We start from the raw sequence: 16701 nt of genomic DNA on the forward strand, positions 1-16701 counted from the left end.
CCCATAAATTTAGATTTCTTTGCGCTCTGTATTGGGGAATTTTTTATTTTCTTTTCTAGCCCATTCTTGTGCTGCCAGAACTGATTTATGGCCGCGTATTTCCCGGTACAGTTAGAAGAGTGGCCCAAAGATTGGGCAGTACTAATGCCTCAGTTATTACACAGAGCAGATGACTTTCTTTATTAGAAGCACCACACTGAGATCTCAAGAGTTAGTTGTACAAAGGATGCACAGTAAAAAAGGAACAGAAGTTATGACAGAGACAAAAGTCATTAGGTATTGTGGAAGCAGTATCTAAAATTAGTCTCTGTGGGACAACAGACATGGGAAAACTAGGAAAAAGAAATGAGAAAAAAAATAGTATTTTAATCTGTCAAAACCACATGTGAAGCAGTGCCCTCTGATTGTGCAGGCAGCTTGCAATTTGGCAGATGTGAAGACATATTGACAGAATGCTGAAAAGGCTTGTTTTAGAAGCCTGTGCTCATGCTGTGTGGCACAGGCATGTTTGAATGCTGCCCCTTCAGTCTTGCACACACATGACCACAATCTTTGCCATAGGAAATTCAGAGTTAGAAGCCAGGGATAGTATTTTCCTGTATAGATTCTTGAATTCCTGTGTAGATGTAGTGAGTTGAGTGTCCACTAGAATTACTTACTCTTTTTTTCTGCTGTGAGATAGGATTAGGAGAAAAAGCAAAGCAGGCTCAAACTTTAAAGGGTATAAAGAAAAGCTTTATTAACAAAACTAGAAGAGAGAAAAAAAAAACATTAAAAAGAATCAGAATAAAACCTTCAAAACACTTTCTTCCTGTCCCCCACAAGCTCCTTTTATTTCTCACTGATAACATGCAGAGACAAAACTTAGAACTTAGATCAGTTTACCACCTCTAAAATAGTCTTTCGTCAGTTTCATTAGAGAGAGAAGTCTCTTTTGGTCTGCCATAGAAACTTCTCCACAAGAAAAAATGTTCTCTTACTTCTTCAATTCTCATAAATAGCAGCCACCTGGGAATCTGCATTTGTGAAGTCCCTTCCATTCATGCTTCCATTCCCCCAGCTGCATTATGGACAGTGTAAACTCATAGTATTTTAAGGATGAGTGGTTCAAAAGCAAAGGTTCTCTTCATCTCTCTCTGAGGTAATTTTTATCTCTGGGAACAGAGATATTCTTCTTCTCTTCCTGGGGGCAGGTCTTCATCTTACCTCTCTCTCTCTGTTCAAGCTTCTCGTAAGATCACAGCTACTTCAACATTTATTTGCTTTAACACAAATACCTGCGCTTGTATATGCAATTTGAGCTCTTCGTCTCCCCATACATGTTTTCCATGACTTAAAGGGATATTCTAATATATCACAGTCCATCACCGTGGACTTGCGATGCAAATTTACAAAAGAGTTTCAGCCTAAATCCAAGGCATCTCCTTGTTCTCTTCCAATCTAGGATGTGACTGCTCCTTCACTGACTTTAGTGTGTTCATATTGTCTCTCTACGTGTTTTCACTCTGTGCTTTTCTCTCACTCAGAGAGGATTCAATGTTTTGCAGCTTTCATCTGTGCAAGAAAAGAGTAATTATCTTTCCCAGGTCCTGCAGAGGTCATGCCGGCTCCTGCCGGGCAGCGGCCGAAGGTTGCGCTGGGGCTGTGCTGGGATCTCGGGGGCTCCAGCTGCATTCATTTCATCTGCAGGGCCCTCTGCAAGGCTGCAGAGCCACCCCGTGATCTCTGCAGGCTGGGAGCCCTTGGCAGGATCACTTGGTTAGTGGTCGCCAGAGCTGTTCACGGTGAAGGGTTCTTCAGAAAGCCGTGCTGGGGGCAGGGAATGGCTTAGGGCAGGATGCTGGGGCCCGATGCGGCCGGGACGGGGCCATCCCTGCTCCCCTCCCTGTCCAGCAGCCAGGCCCAGCCCTGGAGGGGCCCCTGGAGCAGCCACGCCAGGGGGACAGGCAGCAGAGCGGGGCCAGCCCTGCCCAGCAGCCGCTTACCTCTTCCCAGGCTGGAAGGAAAGAGAACTTTTCCCAGGGTTTCCCGAGTTTTGACGTGTGTATTCACAGAGGCGTGTCCAGCTTTCTAGTGGTTTAACAACATGTCCTAGTTTTGGACACTAGTCACTGATTAGCTTGCTGCAGCTTTTCTTAGAAAAATCAGTTCTGTGGGTAGCTCCTCTCCTCACCAAATGTCAATCAATGCAAAACCAGCACGCTAGGCTTACAGCTGTATACAGGTGATTTGACTTCAAAAGGTACTGTGATATTCTTCTCGTCTTCATTTTCTTCTTTTCCCCTCTCCAGTTACTGGAGATTCAGTGCCTTTTTTTGAGAATTGAGGTCTTAATTTTGAGCAGGCACGATTGAAAAACACAGATTGAGCCTACAAGGCACGTAGAGAATTAAAAAAATTAACTTCGTCATTAATTCATTAATACTTTTGATTGTGATTCTTTTCCTCACCAAAGGAATTTGTGATTCCTGACCAAATGTTAGCACAGTTTAGTTTGATTTTGTTTTGTTTTATTTCACCGGGTCACAATTTTTTGTTTTAGAATGGATCCTCACTGAACATAAGAATGGTCTGCCACCAAGACTTGCTTAACCATGTAAGCCAGATCATAGTAGAGACATATGGAGTATAAAACTTGAGGAGCTCTGGAGGACAGCAGAGTCTGCTTAGTGCTTTGTAGAAGCTGTGATCCAACCCCCAACCAAAGCAGATGACAGTGATTTGCCAAGAGGCCTGAGGAACCCATTTTTCTTGTGATACAGTCCAGGAATTTTCCCAGTTGTGTGGGCTTTTATTCCAGCAGTTCATTAGACCATGTGGCAAACACTTTTCAAAACATGGCACAAGAAACAGTTAGCACATTCCAGTTCTGGAGTCACTAGTTGGTGATTCCTCACTGATACGATGCACCAGAGCTGGAGGTTAAACTGTCTGATGAGCAGCTTGGTGTTGGGCTCTCTGCTACTTTGCCACTCTGGCCATGGTACTGACTTACAGCCACATCCTTCACACAGCTCATTTACTGTGTGCACTGGCTACTGCTAAGAGGTATAACAAAACCAAAGAGGTATACCAGAAGGTATAACAAAAGTATTACAGGTTATACTCAAGTAGATAATTGCAATTAGCATTACTGCTTTTCATTCCTAAATGCTGACAGCCTCTCTGAGACGAGTATCAAGAGTCCCAGTCCCAGAGAGCGTACAGACATAAGAAGATAAATGTGCTGTGAGGCCACTGCAGCGGAAAGAAACACATGGTTTCAAAGAATATAAATTGCTCTAAAACAGGAAGGCAGGAGAAAGGTGGTTTCATAAATGAGTGCTTGCCTTCTCTAAAGTCCTAACACCAGAGTTAGCCTTTAATAGAGTGCGTTACCACTTATGAAGGATTCAATGTATGTTGTATATTTAGTTTGGATTTTTTTTGTTGTTGCTCATCTTGATGGCCTAGATCCCAGTTACTCTAATTTTACTGTATATATTTCTACCTATATTTTGAGTTTTACTAGTCCATCATTTTTCTAGCAGTTACCATGTAGTGTGTCTGAACTGTTCAGCCCTTGGCTACGCACACAGCAGCATGTGTTAATAATCTTGTTCTTTTTTTTTTCCTGTGATTTTTACTTCTGCTATTCATACTTACTCACAGTACTAATTTTTCTTTACTCAATCTAAAGATTTTTTTTCTCATTATTATTTCATCAGAAGCTTAAGCTTTAATGGCTTTTTTCTACCCATACCATTTCTGTTTTTGCAACTCTGTCCAACCAATCTCATTGCCTTTTCAAAATGGTATTTGGCCTTTAGCTCTAAGGATAAAAGTCTTCATGGCTTCAAGTCTCTAGTGGCAGGGAAGTCATTTGGCATGGAAGGCAGCACAAGACATGGGGTGTGCACCCAGCCAGACACTGTGCTAGAGTGAGCAGCAGAGCCTTTGCAAGCCCATAACAGAACCCAGCTTAAAAATGCTCCTGGATTTCTTCTCTCATCTTCACATAAAGCATTACCTGGCTCTTGGAGAACTAGATATGCACCACAGACAAGCAGGCAAAAAGTGGTAGGAAAAATGGGAACAGCAGCACTTCTGGAGTGGCTGCTGTCAGTTCCCAGGGTTCTTGCTTAGCAGCACCAAAGGCAGGCAAACCTAACAATTGTTGGGGAAAGAAGCAAAAAAAACCAAGGGAAAGCTAATACATCCACATATCTGTGATTAGTTAAATAATTGTGAAATAAAGACTTAGGAATAAGGAAGCACATAGAAAATAAAGTTTTGGAGGAGTCCTTTGCAAGAGGAAAAGATCCTTAGCATCAGTCAATATTTAGAGGATGAGTTATTGACCCTTAGATGTGTAAGGTATATCCCAGTCTTGTTTTCTCATATTTTGTTATTCAAATTCTTTAGTATTTTCATTTGAGACTTAAAATACAGCTTGTCAGTCTGAGATTTTCTGCCACATCTTCCTATTCAGATGTTTTGACTGCGATGAAGAGCAAGCAAGATTATGAAAGAAGACGTGTTAGGCCTGAGGGAGTGGGCTGGACTATTCTTTTTTTTTTAACCTGGCAGAGCAAGGAGCCACATTTAACGCTTATGATGCAAAATAAATCATGTGCACTTTTGGGAAGGAAATATGAGCAAGTAGCTTCTGGAGTTTCCTGCAGTTTCCCTTTGCCCATAAGAAACTGAAAACAAAAACTTTTCTCTGACCTTCTCTAAATCTGCAAGTCATCTGTCATATCTTCTAAAACTGCAGTAAACGTCTTCCTTATTATGCCCATATAGACTTAGACATGTAACTTATATCTTAAAAAAAGGTTCTTAGCATTTGGAGATATGTTACAATCTTGTTAGGCCTCTATAGCTCTTATTATTCATGGGAATAAAAGGAAGGCATCTCTGTGAATATTAATATTCATAGTTGCTTTAAATAGGCCAAAATTAACTAAGGCAAAGACAATGCTCTGTGAATCCTGTGTTCTCCAGTATCTTATTCCATCATGGCCCTCTGCTTAAAAATCTACTTGAACCCATCTCCTCATATGTGCACACTGGAGGACATATGGTGCATTTCAGCTTTAAATTTGAATTTCCTTAATTTTGCAGGTTTAACTTATTCCCTTAACGGTACTTTAACAGGCTTTTTTTTTAATTGTTCAGTTTTGGTTTATTACAGTTGTCTTAAAGGGATATTAGAGATATAAAGGTTATTAGAGGGATAGAAGAAGGTAAAATTGCACAGGCATGCAGACAGACTTACGGAAGAGTGTGCAATAGATATTTCCATCACATTGTAATATAACAATCTCCATGTCAGTGAGTGAAACATTATGTTTTTTTCAGTTGAGATGTATTATCTCAGCTAAAGTATATTAGGCAGTCTGCTGTGTTATGTTCTGCTCCATCTGGTCAGTCATTTAAGTTCAATAGCAAGTATCAATGGAATTGTTTCTTATCAAGTGTTTCAGTGCGGTTAAATCCTTGATTTGGTAAAACAGTCTGAAAAAGTAATTACTGTGCATATGCAGATTTTCCTGGGTTTGAAGTTTATGGCACCCAACCATAGTGAAAGTAAGCAGAATTAGAATGGGGAAAAATGGAAGAAATGCAGATTCCTGTAGCTTGCACTCTACAATCCCTGGTTCACAGAAGCCCTGCCCAAACTCCTCTGTCAGGAAGGTCAGGGCTGTGGACTGGGACACAGTGGAGACAGAGATAAAAAGCAGCAGCTGTCTGGAAAGTACCCTTGTGCCCTAAATATATGGCTACCCCTTGAGCACAAGTCCTTCTTTTAGCCATGCTAGCTTCTCCAAACTGCACAGCGGTGGCAGAGAGCAAGGGCAGCTTTTGGACCCTGCATTTTGGAAGGTCTGACATTTAAAAGTGGATGTGTCTGTCCCAGTATGTTTACAGAGGACTTTAAAGGCACTCAACCTTGGTTCCTTACATAATCAAGAGGCTGTAGTTGTAAGTATCTAAATGAAATCCTTACCTGATCCCACTGATTTAGGAGAGCTGATACATCAGCTCCACTGGGCTGACCAGGGACCTATAAAGGACATAGATAATTCCTGTGCCATTCCTTAATGGGTAGGGCTTTTGGGTAGGAGTGTTTGATTCTTTTATCTCTGTTTCTGAAGTAAAATTTCATTTCTCAGGAGCTTAGATTCTAGATCTGAACCCCTGAGATTTGTCAGGCCAGGAAAAGAGTCAGCAAAAATAGCTTACTGAATGTACTAATAAGAAGGAGTTTCTGTTGGGAGATATTTTAGTGTTGGCTTCCTGCTGCAGGAATTGTTTATTTATTTTGCATTAAATAGTTCCTGAGAGCAAAGTGCTCTCCTGGGAACAGGAAGACAAGATTTTCAGCACCCCTAACTAAGAGTTCTGATGGTCTCTTTATCTCAAGTGAATACTCAAGCAAGTAAAGAAGCAACATCAATATAATTTCTGGCTTTACCTGTGTTTTGGTCTGATCTCAATTGCGTTGTCCGTGGTCCAAGAATTACTTGTGCTTTATGCCTCTGTGGGGACTCATGGAAAAGATACATTTCATGCTATATCTGAATTGTAACGCTATAAACTACCTGTCTCTTCAGGCTAGAATGTTTCTGAGCAGGAATGCAAGTCTATATTTAGGTCCCTAGTGCCTTTTGCATTGCACAGTTGAGGTGCCATTAGCCTTTAGGCACCTCCAGGTTACGATAGTCATGAATTCTCAGCAGTCAGTGTAGGTCCTTCGGCATTCGGCACCTAAATTCTGCACAAGTCTCAGGTGCCAAAGTTGATGGTTTAAACTGACATTACTCCACTGACTGACAGGTTTACGCCAGCTGAGAATGAGGTGGTGGTTCAGTTTATGGGAGTACTGTGTGGGTGTGTAAGGGATGAGGAGTAGGGCCAGCAGTGCCAGGCCAGAGGCAATTTGAGACAGGAAGGCTGAGCACTCAAGCCATGTATAGCTGGTGCTTCTTTGCCCTGGTTACCTTAAGGTCAGTGTTTTGAAGATCTCCTTTTTCCATTTTCTTTTCTAGCAGCTCACTAAATCATTTTGCCCTCAGAAAAGAGTTTATCCTAAAATTCATGAAGTGACTCTTAAAGGGTTTTCTGGTCCTTCTCTCATTCTGCTGACCATTCGCACTAAGGAAAGAATGATAGGACCATGACTCAATTGTTATAAAAGTATCTGATGCTTTGTTCCAAGTGTTGAAGGAATATGCAAAAGGGACCCTAGCCTTGGGACCTCAGTCAGGTGGTTTTTATTCTGAATAAACCAAAAGACAGTGGTGACCATGGGATATATTTTACTTCCTGCCATTCCCCCCAAAATGCTTATTTTAATAAGACATGTTTTGGACCCAGTCCTGGTTTCTGCTGACATAGAATTAATTGTCTTCTTAGTAGCTGGTACACGATAGTGTTTTGGATTTAGTATTAATATTGATATGACATTGATGTTTTAACTGCTGTTAAGTAGTGCTTACTCTAAGTGAAGGACTTTCCAGTTTCCCGTGCTCTGCCAGGGAACAGGTGCGTAAGGTGCTTGGAGGGAACATGGCCAGGACAGCTGACCTGAGGTAGCCAAAGGGATATTCCATACCGTATGGCATCATGCCCAGTATAAAAACCAGAGGGAGTTGCCTAGGAGAGGCAGATCACTGCTCAGGGGCGGGCTGGGTGTTGGTCAGCAGGTGCTGAGCAATTGTAGTGTGCAGCACTTGTTTCTCTTGGGTTTTATTCTTCTTTCTCCCCTAATAATTAGTGTCATAATTATTACTATTGTTATATCTTACCTTATTTCCTTTATTAGCTGATACTAATACAGGCATTTCACCTTTTTCTGATTTTCCTCCCATCCCACCAGTGAGCAGGGAATGACCTAGGGGCTGTGTGGTACTTGGTTGTTGGCTGGGATTACAACCTTAAATAGTTTTCCCTCTATTTTAAGGTATGAATTATGGTGGAACAGGATTGCAGGATAAATCAGCTATTGAGTCATATGAGCTTAAAATGTTATGCTTGTAATATGTTTTTTTCTGTCTGTGGTAGTCTTATTCAATTATTGTGTTACTTTATGCTACTCTGCAACTAAAATGAGTTTCACTCAGTGTTGTATACATTACGAGAGAAAGGGAGTTCCTGGTTTGGAAGAATTTGCAGTCCTGGAGGAGAAGCGGCAGAAAGGGTGAGAAGGAAGAAGGTACAGTAGGATACAGAAGGAAGCACCTGTCAATGTACAGAACAGTAGCAGCAATTCTGTGAACCCTTTCAGGAGCACACCACCTGACGAATGTAGTGTCACTTAAATACCTTAGATGCTTTCCAGGAGGGAAACTATTTCATGTACTATTTCCAGTTTCCAGAAGGGAACTATTTCATGTACTTACAAGATGCAGTAGGTCTTCCACAAAAGACTGTTTCTATAATTATGTACCCTCTGCACATCTGTGTGTGTATTTGCATGCACGTATGTATAGGTTCATCTCTATTACACATTTGTTAAAAAAATGCCTTCCCTGTTCCTCTTTATCACAGGAAGAACGTCGTGTGATTTATCTGGGTAAAATCAGACCTGACACAACCCGAACAGAACTGAGGGACCGGTTTGAAGTTTTTGGTGAAATTGAGGAGTGCACAGTAAATTTGCGGGATGATGGGTAGGAACTTTTGAGATTATTTCTTGTTTGACAGCTGCCATATGTAAAAAATTATGGCAGTAAAATTACTGGTATGGGAGTTACCAGTATAAGTCCTGTGACAGATGACATGCTGAGTTCAAAACCTTACTTATTTTCTTTCATCCTTATTTATTAATCTTGCTAGTTGAAATTCCCTGTCCCAGAAATAAGTATTTAGCTGCGTGACAGGACAATCATGCTGATAAATGGATGCAGTACTTCTGGCATTTCCACTGCTGGGTCTCCAGCAAGTTCTTGCTTTCAGGAAGGGGTTGCACTAATGTGTGTTAACTCTTCTCAGTTTTTGTTCACAACTGTATTTTTCAATGGCAGAGACAGCTATGGTTTCATCACCTACCGCTATACTTGTGACGCCTTCGCTGCTCTTGAAAATGGATACACTTTACGCAGGTCAAATGAACCTGATTTTGAGCTGTACTTCTGTGGACGCAAGCAGATTTGCAAGTCTAACTATGCAGACCTAGGTAGGTATTTTGCTCCATGTGAATTAAAGTAAATAATTAGAATCTTGTAACTTATGAGAATTTAGGGTTTGCTTCTTTTTGTTTGCTGCTGATGTCATTTAAATGATTGGAGGTGTAGTGAAGAAAGTGGTTTTCACATGCTGTAAGAAGTTTAAAAGTCTACTAATCTGGGCTGGCTTCTTTCAGATATTTCAGACCATGAATTCTTTTAAAGCCAATTTCCATAGTTATCAAAAATAAGTGCCCAGTATTCAATAGTACATTTCTAAGTTGAAAAGATATCACTGCAGAAACTTCCCACATGCTTTACTATTTATTGCTGTACCTGTTTGATTCCAATACCTCACTCATGTATATGAGTGGTAAACAGAGGACAAAGTAGATGCCTCAACCCAAGTGCTTCATTATGATTCTTACTTTGCCATGAGTTTTGTTGTAGATGGGAAGAATTTGCCAGGGGCACTTGTTAAGTGCAATTCATAGTTGCTCAAGTTTGAAAGCTAGAAGAGCTTATGGCCAAATCTGTCCCTTAGTGTGGCAAAAGCCACTGATCTCAACTGGTGATTCTAAAATTGTGCCTAAGTATCTGTATATGAAGGTGTCTCCTTGCAAGGCCCTCCAGTCTTGATGTAAGAGGCTGTGGAGAGCTTAGCAAATCTCTTGGTTTGCAGTTACAGTGGTGTGAGGCTTTATGCATACCAGTCTTCAGCCCCCTGCATGCTGTGGTAACTGCAGTCCCAAGTGTGCATGCTGGCTGTGACAACACACCTGGGTCTGTCTGTGTCTCGCCTGGGCAAACGTGTGGTTCTGTTCTATGTTCTGAGTCAGGATGTGATGCTTCGCCTTGCCAGGGTTTTTGGAGATGTTCAAAGTCTTACAGCAGGAATACTGATGTTAAAAGAGAGTCTTTACTTATGTTTAAAGAGACTGTGCAGACTACCAAAACAGCCTCTGCGATATTACAATATATGATAAACTCACCTCTTATTTAATTACCTTTTAAAATGTAAAGTATTCATTAAATGTTAAACCTTTCCTAATACCTGTATAAATAGACTAAAGGCATGGAAAATACTCTTTTCTGAAAAACGTAGCAAGGCACATTTTGCTGTTGGATCTATATTAATCAGATATTGTGGATTTTTTAATGAATAAATGACCACAGTCATTAAAATCTCTCATAACCCTGTAACACACTGCTAATGAAATCTTGTATGTGCTGCCCTCGGCTTTGTACGATGCAGGAAGTGAATACAGATATATTTTTTTCTAACCAATTGATGTCTTTTCAAAATAAATTATAAAGATGATACGCATTGTTCACAATGAATATGCTATAATTCACTTCAGTGGCTAAACAGATAATGTAAAGCTAAGAAAAGGCAATTGACTGCTGAAGAGATACAGGGTTGATGTAGAAAATACAAAAGGTAGCAAGGCATTTGTTGAAATGTAGGCTGATAAAAACCAGATTGAAGTCTTGCCTTGATTTGACTTATCTTCAGCAATGGAAGCCAAGGTCATCTCTGTATCTCAGAAAATCTAGGGTTTAAAATAAGTTGTCTGAAGGGAACCCTCTTGAACATTATTCATCACTGGGAGTGCTCCCTGTCAGGTCTCTCTGTTGTGAGTGGGATTCCCAGAGTATCTGTGAGCAGACTGTTTTCACTTTGTCCTGCTGACAGCTTGAGCTTCTGTACTTCAGACTGCATTCCCTGTATTTTGCAGAGTATCTGATAGAGCAACATAAGGAAATGGCAGGATGAACTTTAAAATTCATGAGCTGGTACCAGGACAGAGAGAATTAATCAGCTTTGGGTTGAGTACAGAAGAAAGAAAACACTTGAAAATAGTAGTCAGAAGTTTAACACCTCTCCTCTGTGAGAAGATATTGTCTTAACAGAACTTGTAATGAACATTTAATGTGCAATGTGTCTTATAGTGGTAGACGGGGAGTTCTGATTAATTCAACACAAGAAATGGCAAGAAAAGGGCACTCTCTTAAAGGAGCTGTGATACAGGAACTGGTGAGAGTCAGTGTTAAGCAGGGTTGACTCCAAAAGGAAATTCATTGCTTGCAGCCATGTCAATAATTGCACTGGAACTGTGTGTCCACAAACACGCAAGCCCTCCTCTGTGGTGGGAGCAGACTGACATCCGTGTCTGAGCTACTAACAAAGCTGGAATAGGTATCCCAGGCCACAGGAGCTGGGCTGTTGCTGTGGCTTGTCACATGTGATACAGAAAGGTGAGGAGCCCACCTGAGACTGCTCATGCCAGCCATGCAGAGGCCCTGCCCAGAATTGCTCACACTCTGAACAAGCAAACCAAAAAGATTAATTGAAACAAAACCAGAGATTCTAGCAGTTGTGGAGACTTCCACAAGACCCCAAGGGAAGGCAGTGACAATCAGCTGTTTCCTCTGTGTGCAGCTCACAGGCTGCCCTGGCTTCAGAACCTTTCTCAGGAGAACCAAGTCTTGTACATGTTATGAAACACCAGTTGCAAGACAAAGGTGGGGTTTTGGTTAAGGCATCTGTCAAGATTATCTGGACTACTTTGAGACCAATACACGAATGTCTTGGTGCTCAAGTCCTTGAGGAAACTGTTCTGAGTTAACCTGCTGTAAATGTGTATGCAATTAATGATTGTTTCCCACTGCTGATGATGTGTACCACTTTAGATAAGTGCTGCTGCTTACCAGGAATGCTTCTGTGATGGTCATTTCTATGCTTTTTTTTGTCCCATAAAGTTGTGGTTGTAAGTGGATTGTTTCTCCAGTGCCTTGTTTATGCTGATATACAGAGAAAATAAGCCTTGCCTCTTACCTAAACTTGCATCCTTTGGGTTTCAGATTCAAACTCAGATGATTTTGATCCTGCTTCCACTAAAAGCAAGTATGACTCCATGGATTTTGATAGTTTACTCAAAGAGGCACAGCGGAGCCTGCGTAGGTAACAAGCATGTCATCCGAGGAAAACAGAGGGATGGCGAATACCTCACGGACATCACGTCCTTCAATAATGGACAACTAAAAAGTCGTACTTAGGAATTTCTCCTACTTTACACTCTGTTCAAAACCATGGTTTACATGAACACAGCTGCTCGAGGAGTGGAGGGGCAGGATGCTGTCCAGTAAGCACACGCATGTCCATGGGTGTCAGCTGCACTTTCGCGGGTGAGCGGTGGCGGGGGAGCCGGGCGTTCCTTGCGAGTTCAATGCAAATCACAAGACATGGCAGCAGTTCCACAGAGATACACCTACAACAATGAACTGCAAAATCTGTACATATTGCATTTTAACAAAAAGAACAAAAACAAACAGAAAAAAAGCCCCAGTGTGAGAACTATGGCTGCTGATGTCTGGGGATCAGACACTGCATTTTTTTTTTTAAGGAAGCTTCTTCTCACAACACGGTAATAATATGACAATCCAGGAGAAACCACAGGTCCCAGAAACCTGCAATCTGTCTTAGATTTGTTTTAAGATTGTTCTTTTTTTTGGTTTGTTTTGTGGGGTTTTTTGTGGGGTTTTTTTTTGGGTTTTTGTTTTTTGGTTGGTTTTTGGTTTTTTGTTTTTTGGGGTTTTTTTCAGAAAAGAAAATTAAAAGGCTCAAGCTTCCCTAACATTTTGAAGTTTCATCTTTTAATTCTGACACCCATGTAAATGTCTACAACATTGATCTTCCACAGCAGAATTTTCAAAGCCTTGTTAATGGTCAAATGTGCAGCTTGTTCAGCGATTTATTCTAATGAGCGGACGTGGTGTTACATTATTAATGAGAGTTGGATATAACTATCTGGGTGTGTGCACAGATAGTTTATTTGCTACATTCTCTAAAGTAGTTGAGTATTTACAAATGTTAAATGGAGTATTTTTATTTATGTACATACTGTATGACGATTTTTTTTTTTTGTTACAGCTATGCACTGTAAATGCAGCCTTCTTTTCAAAAACTGCTGAATTTTTCTTAATCAAGAATACTCAAATGTAATTATATGAGGTGAAACAATTATTGTACACTAACATATGTAGAAAGCTGAACTTAGGCTTATATATATTTGATTGTAAAAAAAAAAGAGAAAAGCGTGTGGGTGAGGATGTGAGTGTGCATATGTGTGCGTGTGTGTCTGAGTGCAAAAATGCATTATACACGTTCATCCCTTCTTTGGTGAGCTTATATAAGAATTTTGTCAAGAATTATCCTAGCCCAAAAGATATTAACCACCTTCTGCAGTATTTTTCCACATTTTTCTCATTGCTTGATTTTCTTTTGCAGTTTTATACACTGAATTTGTTAGGGGAATGGAATTTTCTCATCTAAATTTTTCTAGAAAATATCATAATTTTATGTAAAGTCTCTCAAATGGGTAATCATTAAGAAATGTTTTTATTTTATGTATCAACAGTAGTTTTGGAACTAGAGGTCAAAAATCTTTTTAAAATGCTATTTTGTTTTAATTTTTGTGATTTTAGTTTGATAAAAATATGCTGAGGTACTAAGTGCAGTATGATTTTTACAGTAATTCTGTGTCTAAACACTGTTCTTGAAGCCAGTAATCTTTTCATTGGCAGAGTTTAATGATGGTATTTATCTATATTTTTTACAGTTATGCATCCTGTATAAATACCAATCCTTCATTCCTTTGTTTACTAAAGAGACATATTTATCAGTTATAATTATCCTATTTATTATAAATTATGAGATGACTAAAAGAATAAAAAGGCCAGTGGAAATTTTATACCTAGGATGCATGATGGTTGTCAGTTTGGAGTAAGCAAGTGCTTTGTTTGGAAATTCCGCTTTTGCAGAAACAGTGGGTTGGTTTTGGGTTTTTTCCCTTTTTTTCACTATGCACTAGCATGGCCTCAGATGTGCCCATGACATTGTTGCTGATGACATTGCTTCTGTTAAATTAAATAGAAATTTCAGGAAGGAAAAAAACCACAAGAGTATAAACTACTGCTATTCTGAGCGTCCGAATTTCATCGGAACTCAGAGTCTCTACTGAATCAGCAAAGTTTGGAATTTGCTTGTGAATGTATAGATTTGTTATTCTATTACTCTTTGGCATTCATGACTCCTCTTAAAGGTATGGCACGCCTAACTATTTAATCTACCTTTCCACTCCAAATCTTAGAAAACTGATTCTACCCCCATACCAGTGCAGTTGATTTTGATGGCTGCATTCATTTTATCACCAGCATATTGTGTTCTGAGAGATTCCACTGTCTGTCCTGTCGGATGCTTGCTTGATTTTTGGCTTCTTATTTCTCAGTAGATAGATAGCAATAAAACAAAAAAAAAAAAGAAAAGAACTTTTCTGGAGGTTCTGTGTTACAAATGTAACACCCTTTACTCTACATAATTCTTGTTGTCGCTCTGTAGGTTAAAAATGCAGGTATTTTAACTTTGTGTGAATGCCAAACTAAAAGTTTACAATTTTCCTTTCTGGATTTTGAGTATCTTCTGTTGTAAAGAAAAATATTAAAAGCAATAAATTATTTTTAAGAAATCAATATTTAGTATATCATATTATGTGTTCAAGGACCAGATGCATTACCTATTTTTTGCCTTTACATTTCTGTGATTAAATTTTAAAACGTTCTCTTTTGCCCTAGATTGCTGACATTAATAAATTGGTGTGGGGCTTGTGTGGGGGCATTATTTATTTTTCACTGAGCAGGCATAATGACATGAGTCAATTTTTTTTTTTTTCACTGGCTTGGCAAACATTCTCATCTTGAAGATGGCTTTCCTCTGTGGATTTACAAATTACATATGAAATTAATAGAGCTAGGATTGCTGAATAAAGCTGTTTGGATCTTTTATAGACACTGTAGTAGGAAATCCATCAAAATATAAACTTGGTGTTTACTTTTCTTTTTTTTCTTCCCCAAGAACATTTCAAATTAGCACATGTACCACATTGTCACCAGAGGCAAATTGCAGCGTAGCTCTGTGTGTCTTTTATATGAAGATTGTACTGTTGTGTTCATGCTGTGGTAAGTACCATATCCGCAATACAGGTAACAGAACTGGTACTTAGGAACCGTGGTCTTTCCTAGAGCTGTAACTGTGTAATTCCTACTGAATGGAAAATTATCTAAATACTAATCCAAACAGAGGGAGCCTAAAGCTGAAGAAAAGTATCTGTGCTTAAACTACTCGGAAAAGCAGTTGGGCTGCCATCACCAAGAGCAGCACTGAGAGGAAAGTTTGTGCCTCTGGGGTAATAATACTTGGGTCAGGTGAAAAAAAAACCCCAACAAACACAAAACAACCACATCTCCTTCTCATCCCTTTAGATGTAAGCCTACAGTAGGTAATGATTATGTGTCCTTTTTAATGGCTGTAATGAGAACTTCAATCACTGTAGTATAAGATCTGATCTATAAATTACCTAGAATAGCCATGTAATATAATGTGATGATTCTAAATTTGTACCTATGTGACAGACATTTTCAATAATGTTAACCACTGACCTGATGGAGCTACTGTAAGATATGTACAGTAGGTGAACATGTAAAGTTGTAGGTTGGACTATGCTGAACAGGGGAAGTGAGATAGTAGTTAAGCCCAAGCTGGGCTATTTTCCACCTGCCGATTCTACATGTACTTTTGTGGTTTAATTCATTGTATGAAAATTCCTGTGATTTTTTTCTTTTTTTTAATGTGCAGTACACATCAGCCTCACTGAGAAAATAAAGGGAAACGAATGTTTCAAATCCATTTCTGTTTCTCATTTTTATTACAAGTGCCAGGTTTTTTCCCCCACAGTTGGTTGTGTAGTGGGCTTTCTGTTACTCTTTCTAGTGGTTGTAATTTCAGATTATCGGCCAGAGCATGCCTACATTACTGTACTTTGTACAGGGCATAGCATCACCAGTTGTAATACATTTAACAGTAGAAAGGTGTTATGTGCCTTTCTGCCGTGTGTACCGAAGTCTGTTGAAGAACCATGCCATAAACCATGTAAGAAAACTTCCAAAAAATTCTCAGTGGAGTTTAAGAGTTGCTGATTTGAGTTAGAAGGGGGTGAGGAATGTAAGGACTTTCCTATCTGGCCATGCTGGATCCCAGTGCAGGTAGTAGGGACTGAGAAGTGCAAAATGGCTGGAATCTTCCATCCTGAGATGGTAAACATCTGTACTGGGAGTAAGCCTGTCGTTCAGCAGAGAGTCCTTCAGCAGCCTCTGTCTCAGCACACAGATGAGGAGGACCAGACAGGTAGGTGGCTGGACAAGGTGGCTTTCCTCTCTCCTTTGAGGATGATGCAGTGTGCAGCATTTGGGCTTCCACGGCAGCACGGCCACTGGGCAGGCAACAGGTAGGCCTGGGGATGGCAGGGGATATTCACACCCCTCTCCTTACGTGTGCAGAAATAGGGGAAGAATTTCTTTGGTTTGCCCAGGTTCATTCACAAGTAGCCATTTTACTGCTGCAGGCCTGAGCTGCAGTGACAGCAGCTTCTCTTGAGGGCTCACAGCGCACCACCTGTGACTGAGTCTTGTCATCGGGTGTCGCCTCGGCAGG

General features: G+C 40.1%; 1 protein-coding gene across 2 annotated transcripts in view; it reads left to right on the forward strand.

Annotated features, from left to right (window-relative positions):
- PPARGC1A (PPARG coactivator 1 alpha) overlaps nt 1–15897 on the forward strand; it is a 366469-nt gene extending 350572 nt beyond the window's left edge. For both annotated transcript variants that reach the window (XM_066317162.1, XM_066317163.1), the window contains 3 exons: nt 8536–8657; nt 9012–9163; nt 12018–15897. In XM_066317162.1, the coding sequence (XP_066173259.1) occupies nt 8536–8657; nt 9012–9163; nt 12018–12121 (378 nt within the window). In that variant the 3' untranslated portion in view covers nt 12122–15897. The remainder of the gene's footprint in view (nt 1–8535; nt 8658–9011; nt 9164–12017) is intronic.
- Nucleotides 15898–16701: the final 804 nt, after the last annotated feature.

The sequence above is a fragment of the Sylvia atricapilla genome, chromosome 4, assembly GCF_009819655.1.
Source record: "Sylvia atricapilla isolate bSylAtr1 chromosome 4, bSylAtr1.pri, whole genome shotgun sequence".
NCBI classification, from domain to species: domain Eukaryota; kingdom Metazoa; phylum Chordata; class Aves; order Passeriformes; family Sylviidae; genus Sylvia; species Sylvia atricapilla.